The 15476-nt window shown below is 35.8% G+C and overlaps 1 protein-coding gene across 5 annotated transcripts in view; it reads left to right on the top strand.

The window, feature by feature from the left end:
* Positions 1 to 15476, top strand: part of LOC110102593 — an 81313-nt gene continuing 65837 nt past the window's right edge. For 2 of the 5 annotated variants that reach the window (XM_020830986.2, XM_020830987.2), the window contains exon 1: positions 1 to 228. Coding sequence is in view for 1 of the 5 variants with exons in the window: in XM_028695452.1 (XP_028551285.1) it covers positions 14346 to 14349 (4 nt within the window). In the remaining 4 variants the exon portion in view is untranslated. Of the gene's footprint in view, positions 229 to 14330; positions 14350 to 15401 lie in introns of those variants that run through there. The other 3 variants (XM_020830989.2, XM_028695452.1, XM_028695453.1) reach the window with 3 other exon arrangements.

Below are 15476 nucleotides of genomic sequence, written 5' to 3'. Positions count from 1 at the left end.
TTCGTATTTTTATCAATCTCTCCCCTTGTTTTTAGCTTCTCCTCTACTAAGGTTGGATTATCATTTCAAGTTTTCAACTTTCTAGCCGTTCCTGCCGGTCTCAATAATTAATTTCACTCTTTAGATTAAGAAGGGGAAGAACAAGAGAACCGATACTAAGATCCGATCGGAATAGAAAAGAGAAACGGGATTACTGAATCATTTGTTGGTATTATTCAGTTTTATCGGGTAATTTCTCAACAAAATTGGTGAATATATGATGGATTGGGGTTTCTGATTCTTTATCTTTGTTCTTTTTGTGTTATTGACGAATGTGATTTTCTCCTTCTCATTTAAGTCCGTTGTTGTTTTGTTTGATTTGCTGATTAAAAGATAATAAATAATTGATCTATCGGTCTATGTTCTCTCTCTGTGTTCTTATCAAATTACAGGAGTTTGAGTAAATGCCTTATCGAAGAAATAATTTTTTTCTATTTAGTTTTTTTTTTAATTGTTTCGATGTTAGATTTGTTGTAAAGAAAACGACAAATATGCTGCAAAGATTCAGATGAAAGTCCATAAATATTAAGATTCATGACGTCCTTTTGTGTTTGTCATGTATCCGTCCCTTTTTTCTTAGAATAAGAAGGGTTGGCTCAAAATATTTTTGCCTCCAGTTAATTAGAAGACATAAAGCGCGGTTACCTTCATCACGAGGATAACTTCTGCTTGTATCTGAATCCACAACGCTACTTGTACCTTCAGTTAGGAATTTAATTGTGAGTTTCTTATCTTTGTTAGGAGTTCTGGCGAAAATTCCTTTTATTTATAGCCTCTATACAGTTATATCATATTAATTAAGCACCTTTTGATTTCGTTTTTATTTATTTTGAGTTATTGCTTTTTTACGAACATGGAGACCAAAGATTGTGACTCCAGTTGTCTAGCGGATGTAATTTTCTGAAAGATCTATTTGAGAATTTTGCGAAATACTCACTTCTTAAACAATTTTCAATTTTCTTTATTTTCAATGTAGTTTTTGTTTGATTATAATAAAGATTGGATTTTTTTTATTCAAACGTTGAATATTGCAAATGCGGGAGCATTTTTGGTCTCATTTTGTCTGAAACCTATTATATTGTTATATAGAATATCGATGTCAAGGCCTCTTAGTTGTTTGATTATTTCCTTGAGTTTTGATTTGACAATCACAAGGTCAAAATCTTGATGTTGGTGCCTGCAAATTACTCATCAATAATCATAGTCCTTTTGACTTGGAATTTTTTGGAAGTTTCTATGCATATACACATTTTGTAGAATCAAATTTACCCAAGGAGCTTAACGATCCTCCAAATAAAGATACTAAACCCAATCTTGAATTTTATGAACTTTTCCTTTTTTACGCATGCATCATTTTTAAACATGCAAAATTCTGAAATTTTAGTTCTTTATGATAGCTCTAGGGCTCCATGTTATCTGTATTGGTTATTATGAGTTGGATCGGGTTCATCTGATTATATATGCTAAAGATAAGGGTTTCTTTGATTCAAATGTTGAGTATGGAAGATTTGGGAGCATTTTCTATCTCTTTCTGTTTGAATACAATCTTGTTATTATTCAGAACACTTTTGTTAAGAGTTCCCGAGTGCTTGACAATCTTTGTTGAGTTTTGATATCACAACCACAAGGTCAAATATTGATGCAGTTGCATATAGAATTATTCACCCGTCTTCATAGTCTTCCCTAGTTAGAGTTTTTTGCAAGATTCTATATCTAAACACTTCGTAGATTCAAAGTTCCCCCAATGAGCTTTACAATCCTCCAATTAAAGATGCTAAATCATCCAGCATTCTACAATTTGATGAACTTTTGCTTCTTTACATATGCATTATTTTAATGGCTGCGAATTCTGAAATGCTTGTTTTATATGATAGCTCTAAGTCTACATATTGTTTACATTGTTTCCTATGATTACATATGCTAAAGATAGGGCTTTTTCTTGATTCAAAGGTTGAATATGTTTTATTTGGCAGTATTTTAAATCTCTTTCTGTCTGAATCCATTATGTTTTCATGCACTATGCATTTGTCAAGAGCTCTTGATTATTGATTATCTCACTTTGTTTGATATCACAACAACAATGTCAAAATATTGATATTACTGCATGCAGAGTTGGTCATCATCCATCATAACTATCACTAAATTCCCCTACATTCCCCTCCCCTGTCCCCTTTTTATTTTGTAGCTAAGTTGAAAATAAGGACTACAGAAGGCACAATTGTTTGGTAATGTCCAACAACAACAACAAGCCTTTATCTCTCACTATACCGGGTTGCCTACATGAATAATTCTTTCTCCATTGGGTCCTATTCAAAGTCAAATTTTCATTTAATCTAATACAGAAGGTCATTTTTAATATTTTTTAATAAAATATTTTTAGGTTTACCTCTACCTTTAACATATACTAGATCTAGTACGTTCACTCTCAGAACAGGGTCATCGAAAGGCCAAGATTTTATGCGAAAAAATCATTTAAGGAGATTATCTCTAATTTTATCTACCACTAGTGCTACTTCAACCTTTTCACATATATACTCGTTTCATATTCTATCTCTAAGTGTAAAGCCACTCATTCACCTGAGCATCCTCGTCTCTGTAACACTTAACCTAATTGTATGCTTCTCTTTTAATGGCCTATTTTTGCGCCATAAAGCATTATAGGTCTCACCACCACATTATAAAATTTTCCCTTAAGTTTGAGGGGTAATTTTAAATCACATAACATGCCCCATGAATTCCTCCACTTCAACGTCCAACTTGAATTATATTAATATTCCTATCTATTTTACCATCGCTTTGAACAATAGACTTGAGATATCTAAAACGTGCACTCTTCTTAATGACTTGATCCCCTGATATCACAATCCCACTATTAGATCTATTGCTACTAATATTACACTCAAATGTATTCTATTTTAGATATACTAAAACAAAAATATTTAGACTCTAAGGTTGACTTCCATGATTTAAGTTTTTTATCAACTCCCTCTCTAATTTTATCAACAAGAAGAATATCGTCAGCAAAAAGCATACATCATGGTACATCCTCTTGCAAATGTCTAGTAAGAGCATCAAAGAAAAAAGATACGGGCTTAAAACTAATCCTTGATGTAATCCAATTGAAATAGAAAAAATGCTTGGTCAAACCGACTAATATTTGAACACTAGTAACAGTTTATGTAACCCTAAATCCTAAATTGTTTTGTAATGTCCAAGCAAAATAAATTCCTTTTAATAGTTAGCAAGCTAAAAACATGTAATTGTTAGGTCATAACCCAGAAAACTACCTTGAATTGCTGTTCATATATTTTATTTCACGTCTTACTAATTAAAGGTATTTGGTGAAATTTTAAAATACTGTTTCTATATGTATTTTTCTTGGAAATTTTGTTAGGCAAGGTTTGAACTAACAAGAATGTTATGATTTGGAGAATCTATTCCTCTTAGATCCCTGATTAATTCCGACAAGTTATGGATATATTCAAGTTTGAAATCTGGTTTCTAAGATCTAAGATATTTTATTCGGCTAATTTGTTGCTTAAATCATGCCATCTAAATCTTTGCAGTTTTTAGAACAAAATCTAAAGTCAACCATTTTTGCTCAATTAATGCCATAAATATCATTATTTTGTGACAACATCCACTCTCTAAACCCTTTATAAAAGAAGACATGAATTGATGGATGTGAACTTTTTGAGTATTCTACAAAACACTAGTTCTGGAGTTATGTGCTGGAGTATTAAGCATAGCAGGATGGGAGTCCTTTGTAGCCGGAAACTGCAATGATTAGGCCCTTGCCAGAGTGTGTCGTTGGCAACTACATAATAATCGATGGTTCGCTCTAGTGGCGATGAACTACTGTGGGTTGTCTTCTTGAAACCTTACATATGGTACTTCTTGGGCTGCAAGGCTTGCAAACAGTAGGGCTGGTGCGCTCACAGTATGGTTTGTGTTAAATGCATCATTCAGAGGATGGGTTGTGCGACAGTGCATAAAGGTAGGGGTCATGTGCTGGTTCTGTAGTTGGGTGAAAAACAACAACAACAGCAACAACAACAAGTCTTTATCCCACTATGTGAGGTCGGCTACATGAATCCTTGTTCTCTATTGTGTCCTGTTAAGGGTCAAAATATCATTTAAATTTAATAAAGAAAGGTCATTTCTAATATATTATAACCAAGTCTTTTTAGGTCTAACTGTACCTTTTTCAGGATAAGTCAAATCTAATATATCTACTTTTCTAACTGGGTCATTGGAAAGCTGCCGTTTTATGTGACCAAACCATCTAAGGCGACTCTTCTAATCTTATCTTCCACTGGAGCTACTCCAACCTTTTCACGTATATGCTCATTTTGTATCTTGTCTTTAAGAATAAATCACTCATCCATCTAAGCATCTTCATCTCTGCAACATTTAACTTAATATTATGCTTCTCTTTTAATGGTCAATATTTTGCATCATCTTTTAATGCAAAATTGCATTTCTTCGAAAAAAAAAAAAACATTTTGCACCATAAAGCATTGCAGGTCTCACTACCATCTTATATAATTTTCCCTTAAGTATGAGAGGGACTTTTCTATCACATAGCAAGCCCGATGCATTCCTGCACTTTAAACATCCAAACTTGAATTCTACTAATAATATCCCCATCTATTTTACCATCACTCAAAACAATAGACCCAAGATATCTAAAACGTGTGCTCTTATTAATGACTTGATCGCCCAAAGTCACAATCCCCCTAACTAGATCTATTATTACTAAAATTACACTCAATATATTCAGTTTTAGATCTACTCAAACGAAAGACTTTAGACTCTAAGGTTGACCTCCATAATTTAAGTTTACTGTTAACTCCTGTTTAACTAAGGGCAAACAAAGAAAATATACGCACACCTCTGCTCCGTCGAGTCCCCAAAATCTTGCAGAAATGCTGCAAGAAATCCCGCTTACCTGCAGATCGGCGCCGCTCCAGTCTCCTCTCCGCAATACCTGCGCATAACCGGCCTTGATCTTCACTCTTCGATGTCGTTAAAAGCCAACCAAATGCAAAGTCTAGGGACTTCTTCCACGCAAACAGAGCCGAGTCCCGGTCCCGCCTCCTCTTGCTCTCCCGTTGAAACCACTCGAATCCTTCGACACTCTCATACCCATTCCCGATCCATCAGATAGAATCAAAGGACAGCCCCAACCGAAGCTTCCCTATCCAGTTCGCAGAAGTCGAACTCCATCCCGAATCCAAACCTCTTCTTCATTCCATCTCTCCGCCCCTTTCCTGTTGCAAGCCGCACCTTCGGTCCACAGAGAGAGAGAGAGAGAGAGAGAGAGAGAGAGGTAGATCTCCCTACCTGAAGCTGAAATCCCAAAACTCCAAGCCTCCTGATCTCACAGATGACGATCGGACCTCCCTATCCGACGCCGAGACCCCCTCACTCGATGTCTCCCCATTGCCCTAGCTTTGACTTCCCTCCTCCTTCGACGGTGTTTCCTTGCCGTCAGACTGAAAGTTACCGCATTTTGATTGAAAGAAATGAACAGGAGCTGGCTTACAGTGAAGGTAACTTTATCCCTATCACAAACTTCTTCGGTCAAATTCAGGATTTACTATAAAGAGGAGGAAATAGAGGATGTATGCTAAATCCTCTCAGATCTTGATCTAATCCTTCATTAGTCTTAGTTGATCATGTTTGATTAACTATGATTATTTATAATTAAGTATTATTAATTATCAATAATTATAATTAATTAGTAATTACAATTAAGTTTAATTAATTATATTTAATTACTTTTAATCTTAATTAGTAATTATCTATGTTTATTCATAATTAATTATTGTTAATTAATTATAAATAATTATAATCAATTACTAATTATGATTAATTTAATTAATTTTTAATCTTAATTAATAATTACTTATGATTATTCATACTTAATTATTAATTAATTATAAATAATTATAATTAATTACTATTTATGATTAATTTTAATTAAAATGCTCGGTACCACTAGTTACATGCTTTGTACCACTCGGTACAGCTCGGTACAACTAGGTACATGCCCGGTCAGGTCGAACCCCGTCAGGGGGCAGCGCCCCCTTGGACCCCCGGCAACCCCCATATTATGTTTCTTGGACAATATTATGTTTCTTTTATCTAAATTTGTTTGCTTTTAGGTGATCATAAAATGTCAGATTCAGTTCTTATAGGATTATGAAGTAGCGGTACCGAGGGTGATGAAGAGGATTATGAAGTCTTTTATTATTATGATAGCTTGTCTTTCATTTTTAATAATATTTCATATTCATGCTTATTATTTTATAATTTTTATATAGCTTGCGCCATGTTCAAAATAGCGCGCGCCGCGCCGTGCGCTATGCGCCATGGCTCCAAATGGACCTTTGCGCCATGGTGCGCCATTCGCCGTTAACAGGTATGCCTACGACGAGGTGGGTTATCACCTTAAACCCCATTTCAAAGTTCTTGGCGCACCGAAAAACCGCCTATACACACCTTTATTGCGCGTGGTAGGATGGGACCCCGGTGCGGCACCTATAGCGAGACGGGATTATTCATAAGTATCCTCGAGCGAGGGGAAAGCAAACTGTTATTTTTTTAAACAGGTACCGTCAAAGACCCCATACACGCCTTTATTGCGCGTGGTGGGAATGAAGATCACTGCCTCGGTGTCCTCGTTCGAGGACACCTATCATACACGCCTTTATTGCGCATGGTTTGAAGACCCAGTTTCTTGTAGTTTGCCCCTAAACGGGGGAGACGCCGAGAGGCTGCCGAAATTTTGGGTGAACACGAGGTCGTACATGGACTTGATTGAACTCAAAAGAACAACAGTGGACTCGGACTTGTGAACTTTGATGCAATAAACTCAAATCTAAATAAATTCAAACTCAAATAAAAATGACTTGAAAAAGAAAATGATTCTGGACATTTGAACTCAAATAAAAATTTGAGTTGGACTATAGTGGACAATGAACTTGAATTGAACAAGATCACTTGAGACTTATGAACTTGATTTGAACCAAGCGAGAAGGATTTAGACTTGCCACATGAACAAACAAAAGTGAATTGAATGTGGATCGAAGTTGCCAAGAATATGGGATGCTCTTGAACTCAAATAATTTGGGATCTAACTTGAGCTTGAGCCCAAGTTGGGTGATATGAAGCATAATTTAAAACAAAATTTTTTGATAAAGTGACAAAATGCAAATAAGAGCCAAGTGGAGAAATAGTGTAATGAAATGTCTACAACTGATAAAGCAAAATCTTCTTTGAAAATCTAGATATTTTCACTTTAATTGGGTGACAACTACTTGCAAACTATTTTGCAAGTATAATTTGACTTCTAAATAACAAGGATTATGAGGATTATCGCTTAATCATAAAGCTATAGTGTAAGAGAATTCTTTGGATCATGATAATCCACTTGCAAAGGTGGACATGATACATCCCTAAACAACGATCAAATGGAGATGTAATGATGTGCTAAAAATCAATGATACAAGGTTTTCATTCAATATCAAGAGGTCACCATACCAATTGAGACATAAGCATTAGTGAGCAAACAAAAGACTTGTTGAATACAGCGAACGATAAGTGCTTCGTTTATGAGCAAAAGCAACAGGCATGTCAATAGCAACTACATAAAATGATTGATGATGAATGATTTCTCTATATCTCATTCAAAAGCAACAAAAACAATGATGTTTGCGTGGTGAATAGCAACTCAATGTCAGGTGAAATACGTTGATCCTCTCAGATAAAAATGACTAATATGCAGTAGATGTAAGCACTTGCGAGCTCTTATAGCAAGGATATTCAAGCATCCTTTCCAGTCAACATACAAGGATAAATTAGTGGCGAACACAACTCAACCAATTGCCAATAGTAGCATGCAGGAATGTGTGTTGGCCTCCTACAAAAATTGGAAGATTGATGTGCACTGGACAAAGCAACCTACAAATCAATATGTATGAAGAAATTGGTGGCAAATGCAAACTCCTATGAATTACCATAGGAGACCTATGACATACACAAAATGTCATCTCCAAATAGATACAATAGACCATCATCAAATGTAAACCTCTATGAGTTGCTAAAGAAGACTTATTTCATAGTTAACATTTATTTGCAGCTAGTGAAGGAAGATATGCAAGTGAATACATCAATTCACTACACGCAAGGAAAGATGAGATGCATCAAATACAAACTCCTATGGGCCGTCACAGAAAATTAGTCATAAACATTACAAGGTGCAAATGTACATATAATGTCTTATGTAGTCAAAGGCAGTATACCTACAGTATATGTGTACAAGGCCTTTGTGAGTTGTTACAGCACCCTCATATTCGACAAATGTCAATCAAACATGCCGATCATTTGCAAGTAGAGACGAATAACAAACAACAAATGCAAGTGCTTACAGGCTGCTGTCGTAGATTTGCCATACAGACTATCCACTAATAAATATAGAAGACTTCCAACATGTGCCAACATCCACAGGAAGAAGCAGGAGATTCGTTAGTGCATTATGATCCACTTGCGTAAATCATGCAAGTAGTGCACGATAGTCTATCTGTACAAAGCAGTAGATAACTCAATCCAGAAGCTACTACAAAACGCCACCGAATTCGCAACACTTGTATTAGCGGACAGAAGACGTTTCACAAATATTCCAAGAGTACCCCTGCACATGCACCGTAGTTTGTATACACATAGGTTCACAAGGGGCATGTCCAGTTAATGAAATTCTCAAACACCCGCATGGGCCCCAGCGAGCGTGGTATGGGTACACACGTGACGTTTAGGGATGCTAAACGGGTGAATAAGTGAATTCATGTTCGAACCCGATCCTTTTATACGGATCAATAGGAGTTGACAGGGTTCGAACAATTAAACAAATATAAGGTTGTGGAGATTGGTATATTTGTTTTAATACATATATATTGGGCCTTCAAGGCCTATAACAACGATAATTCACTAACAAAGGCATAAATCCTACGAAACCCGATCCTCCTAAGTAGGTAAATAGGAATAGACAGGGTTCGAACCATCGGATAAATATACGGTCATGAAGTCGACCAAAATATTTATTTTATACATTCATATTAGTAGGCCTTCAAGGCCTTTAATAAAAAAAATTCACAAACAAAGGTATGAAGCATGCGAAACCCGATCCTCTATTTACAGCTCAACAGAGTTGATAAGGTTCATCCATAAAATGGAAATATTTTCAAATGAAAATGACCCCCTTCACCCCGATGATGTCTATGTTGAACAAAAATCTCAACCGGAGGGGTCCATTCACAAATACTTTCAAATGCTACTATATTACTCAAAAATCCAAAAATGTTTAAAACTGAAATTCAACCATCAACCACTTAAAGTAAAATTCACCCCCTCTCCGCAACAGTTTGCCGAGGTGGACAAATTCGAATATAACTTTAACTCACATAGATCCAAATGCCTAGTCGAAAATATCACTAGGATCCATTCTCAAATAATCTTCTACTAGTAAGGATGTGGTACGTGTCCTCTGACCGGCGATTTTGCCACTAAATGACACCGCAGGATAAACAGTTATGACCCGGGGCCCTCTAAACTGAGTGGTTTTGCCGCAAAATGGCACCACGAAATATCGGTTATGGCCAAAGCCCATATGCTTCTTAGTTGCATCAAATCCTTGAGATCTGAATCAATAAGATATGATCGATAGGGCACAAAGCCCTCTGTCAACTAAGGTGGATTCAAATTTGTCCCCTTAGACAAATATTCCCCTAAGGTCTACAAGGTCCCCTTGGATGAAGCAACCCATGGCGGCCGACAAGGATCTGTCAGGTTGGGTCGACTACCTCCTCTGACTATGTAGACTAGGGACCACGATGGCCCAGACAACAAAATCTTTATTTTCATTTAGGGTGTTAAGATCACTAAAGTCATTTGCATTATTATAATCTTCATAAAAAAATTTAGTAAAATTTCTCATCCACCTTTGTTGAAAATCATTTTCTAATGAAAACACTGTTTTGCTGAAGTGAGAGATGAGAAAGAGGAATTTTAGAGGGGAGAAAAGATAAAAAGAAAAGAAAAAAAATAGTGGGATAAAACTCAAATCATTTAGTTTATTATTTGTATCACGTAATTGTCTTTGATGCAGAAAAAAATCTTTCTATACAGTTGTGGACAAGGTGGACATCATAGAACCATGTAAAATTTCGTTTCTTTTTGTTTTGGTTGTTATTATTGCTACTTATTTTTCTCATTTTTTGATTTTTGATCATTGCTCTCATACGATGCTTTTCTTTGATGACTGGTATCAAAGCTAGGCTTTGAGATCTTAAGCATATGGTGGAAGCAATGATGCTCGAGGATGGAAGGGTGAAGATTATCAAATTTATGCTATAGATTTCATGTTCTGGAACATACATATCCATTAATACCCATACAATAAAATGCTACATTTGCCTCTCATGGAGACAAAATTCAGAGATATGAGCTAAGGAGATTGGGATAGCTTGGATATATGTGTGTTGAGAGTTGTATGTTTCCGACTTAATGCACGAGAAGACCATTCCTGACATGATGAAAATTCTTGTGACATGTACTATAAGACTTCAGGGGTAATTACAGTGTATTGAATGACAGCTTTTCAATCTTAGGTTTCTGTGCTTTTGTAGTAGTGCAGAACAACAAGTCAAATTTGAGCACAAGTTGGTTGTGTTTGGTTGACATTAACTTTGTTAAAAGTTCAAGCTTTATACTTGTTACAATTATTTTTGGAAAGCTGGCTTGGAATTGTGACTATGTTCTTTAATTAATTTGGGTCTATTAAGCTAAAACTTAATGGCATTCGTGACTTGATTATAAGTGAATACATTAGGAGTTGATAATCAGTTGACTATCTTCTTCTGTTAATTTAATTTTTGAAAGCAAGTTAAGGGAGAGGCAATAAGGGAGGCAAATCTAAATCTCAAAGGAGTCAATCTGAAGTTCTCAGTGATGTTTGCTGGTAATGTGACAAGATTAACCATGTGAAAAAGTCCAGAAAGGAAGCGTTGTCATGGCTCAAATGTGGCGAACGAAGTTGTGAATATTATACTAAGGAGATTGTGATCTTGCAATTCTTAGTGTCTACAGAGTTCTAAATCTTGTACTTAGGTGTGCTTTTTTATTCTACTCCATATAAAAGCCTGTGTTCAACTTTTTTGCACGACATTATGGGAATGTTTATCTTGTTGATGATCAGCTTTTGATCATTGTGGGAGTTGGTGATATGGAAATTGAGACTATGTGGATACTTTCCAATGTGAAGCACGTTTCAGATTTGAAGAGGAACCTAATTTCAGTTCGCAGCAGCATGAAATGAGAAAGTTTTATCACATTGCTATCCTAGACTATCGATTTTGGGTTGATTTAAACAGAAAAATATTAGGTGCAGAAGCATTAATTGCATTTCTTGGATGTAGGCCATTATAACCAAACTACGTAAATCATTGTTTTTTTTTCTGGTATTGTTTCTTGTAGATTGTTTTACTCGTTCTCATTCTCTTGCACTTGCTTTTTACTGACAAAAAATTCTCTAAATCTTTTTCATTTACCATTTCATTAGTTTTATTTAGACTCTCCATCTTTGTGAAATATTTTCTTGAATTCTTTTCAAATTTATATTGAGATGCTATTCCATCTGACTAAACTGTTTTGGTAAGAGGTATTAAAATGGTTCCTTTCTGAAATTTGAAATTGGTTGAAGCACCCTAGGTATGCAGTTAATTGGTTTGTTGCTTCATTTTTCTGCTGACGAGTTAATGGGACCACTATAAGTAACTTTTATTGCTGTACCGGAAGACCCATGCCCATTTTTTCATTGTTTATGCCAGAAGAGTCTACATCCTTATAACAAAAAGCCTTCATTAAGTCACTAACTGTTGTTGCTAAAAGGTTTAATTTCATGTTTTTTTTTAGTTTGAAATTTATTATTTCCTTGAATTTACCGCATTGGTCAATTATTTATATGAATATTAAATATAGTTCTATTTTTGAATGGATAATATTTATATAGGAATGGTTTCGTTTACTTACTCTTTACTATATAGCTTTTCAACATAAACCTGTCCTGAGGGTTTGTACATATACCATTACCAATTTTGTACTATTTAGAGGCATTCTATTCTACTTCATATATTTTTAGGTGTCTCCTATCTTGCTTTTGACATTGTATGGTTATACATATACTTTTATCCTTGTAGGAGTGATTGACTTTGATGTATATGCAGGTTTCTTAGGTGACTTAATTGTGTATCTTTATAGTGCACTATATTTCTTGGGAGAGCCTCATAGATGGCAATGTGCCTGAAATTGATGAACATGGCACTCTGGTGACCTTTTAGCGTTAGATTGGGGACATTGTCTTGTGCAAACTGGTGAGGTAGGTTGGAGTCATTTGGTATATGTATATTCAGTTCCAGACATTCTGGCAACTAGGAATAAGGAAAATGTATTGTTTTGAGTAGATTAGGTGTGTTTTTAATGCAATCATGGCAAATATCAGTTGTCACTGCTTGCTCAGGAAGCTATGGTCAATCTGGTGATCCTTTGAAGTCTTTGTTCCAAACTCTTTATATTATGCTTACAACCTAATGGTTGTATTTATAGCTTTCATCTGTATGTAAAATATTGTGGAGATGTAGAAAAATATGTATTCAAGGAAGCCAGAACAGTTATTGTATTTTATTGAACAACATAATAGTTGGTGTTGTAGCCTCTTTTTTGTTGTCATTATTGTCATGGAGAAATTGAAAGAGATGTATTAAAGGGAAACACATTCGATGATCTTCTGTCTGATAATGTGTTAAAGATAGGTTTTTTCGTAGCAGGTAACTTTCTACTTAACAGTTCTCAGCTGAAACTATCCGTGGTAATGCAGACATTTCAGTGGCCTTCTGGGACTATAGAGGAGAGGATTTTTGTTTTGGAGTCTTAATTATTCTTCTAGATCTACTGCATGCGAGCTGCTCAAATTTGGAGGCTCTAATGTGATTGCCTATTAAAGGCAGGGTTGACCAAGTTAACATAACCTCTTTTGCTATTTTGAAATATTGGAACAAGCAATAATGCTCCTTGTGTTGGATCTACAATAGGATGCTAGCAACGAAACTTTTGTTGAGGTGTAGATCAAATATTCATCTGGCATTTTTGCCAATGGATTGTTATTGTAATTCTTCAAGCATAACCTAGCACAACTTACCGCAAACACCTGCATGGTGGAAAAGTACCGTGTTCTTTGGGAATTCTTCCATTTTCATTGAACTTGAATGTTTCTGGTGTTTTACCATGAAGGACCCCAGGCGGGATGAGATATTGCGGTTTGCAAAAATTTACTTCATTCAAGCCTTTGTTTTCATTGCTATAGTTTCATTTCATGGTGAGCTTACAGCATGGTAAATGACTTGATTATTGTTGGTGGATCTGATAGATCTCTGATTATCAACCAACCTTTCCTTTAGGTTAAGATCGGTGGACAGTTTGTACTCTTGAAGACAAGATTGGCCTTGAATTGCTGCTAACTGTGCATGCTTGCTAAGGCGGCCATGCATATTAAGACGATTGGCCTACTTTAAGGATTAACTCCTGTTTCTACATTAAGTGCATTTGCATGTTGAAAATTGTTTGAGAGGCGTCATTCCTTTCAACTATTATATTTTTAAGTGAAGAAGAGTGTGCTTTGATGTCTGGATGGATATACACCAAATTTAATGGGATTCAAGAACGTTTACCTTACTGAGTGCTGCCAGATTACACGAAGGGCCACATCTCTTCATCATGATTCTTCTCTCAATTGAAATAAAATTCTCCTTCCATTAATTGACCTCCTCTTCCCCTCTGTTCTTTCAAATCCCTTAACCCACCATCTCCATCTGTTTATGAGGCATGTAAAGTACGATAGTCAATTACAATGCAATGGGCTGCCCCATTGTTTGGGAGCTGTTTTTGTTGATGGTCGGAATGTAATTTTTCATCAAAATGGAAAGGGTTGCAATATATGTAACATTATAACATTGTTAGCTTACAAAATTTCAGCAATTTGATTGGATTCTGGCTGGAAATCCTTCTTTTTGCACACGACTGTACCCAGCTATGGTACGTCTTAATGGAAAATTTATATTTTGTCTATTGATTCTGCTATTTTATTTGGACGGGCTTCCTTTTTCAATTGACCCATGTATTTCATTTCCAGGTTGTTCTTTCTATAATGGGTTTCAGGAGACTGTGCACAGCGCTTCTAACATAATAAATGGATGAGTACCTACTTTTTTGGTCTAAGCTAGTTTAGCTGTGTTAACATTCCATCATCATCATTAGGCTTGTATCAACTATTTTGATTGGCATGTTAATATTTCATGTTCTCTTGAAGTATTTGTTCGAGAGCACCATCACTAGGTTTATCCCAAGTATTTTGGTTGGCATGTTAACATTTTCTGTTCCCTTGAAGGGGTTTTTGCTACAATTTTGCCATAATGGATTGATAAGTACCTACCTTTTTGATCAAGCTTGTGTTAGGAAATACTTGAGTTCGCAAGTAACCCTAAGGGAAATACTTGAGTTTGCAAGCAAACCTAGTCACAATTGGTGAAAACAGCAAGTACTGTTTACAGCAGAAAAACAGCAAAGAACAGCAGGTTTCTTGACGAAAACAGTAGAAAACTAATAGAAAACGAAGGATTCCACTAGTAGATGCAGGAAAACAGCAAAAGATACAAGTTTTTTCAATTCGAGAGGAAGAAACAGTTCTCCAAAATCTCTAGCGAAGCCTAGAGCCCAAAAGAACCAATCCTAGATCCCAAATCTGATTTCAAATTCAAGATACCTCAAACCCTAACAAGAAATCCTTATTAAAGAAAAAGGAAAATTACTTAATCCCTAAATAACCCCTCATTCAAAATTTCCCTCCCAAACCTTGCTTAATTTAAGGCATGGGCCCACAATTGCTGCCGCCCAAACCCCCATGTCTGCCCCCTCCTTTGGACCGGCGGGAATAGACATGAACCGGTCCAAGATGGACCGATTCAGGTCTAACAGCTTGTTTTTCATGGAAACATTTCATCGTCATCATAATCATTATTATCACACACGCACCAACTATTTGGGTTGACATGCTAGTATTTCATGCTCTTATGAAGGGTTATTTGAGAGGGTTGGGATTTTTCTTATCAGCTTTTAACCATGCACTTTTACCATAGATCAAAACTATAGCTTGTTATTTGATAACCTTTTATTTCCATTTTTTGAAAGTTTAGTATAATTCTATATTAACAAATTTCCTTATATCTAGAAATTGTGTAGTTCTGCGAAGGTGGTCTATCTGTAGCTTTCGTGGTTTTCTGGTTCTGGTATTGCATTATCGTGCCTTTTGGGTATTTGGTGGTGAG

The sequence above is a fragment of the Dendrobium catenatum genome, unplaced genomic scaffold (genome assembly GCF_001605985.2).
Source record: "Dendrobium catenatum unplaced genomic scaffold, ASM160598v2 fragScaff_scaffold_637, whole genome shotgun sequence".
NCBI lineage: Eukaryota > Viridiplantae > Streptophyta > Magnoliopsida > Asparagales > Orchidaceae > Dendrobium > Dendrobium catenatum.
The sequence above is the reverse complement of the archived record's forward strand: the minus strand, read 5'-3'. Positions and strand labels throughout refer to the sequence as shown.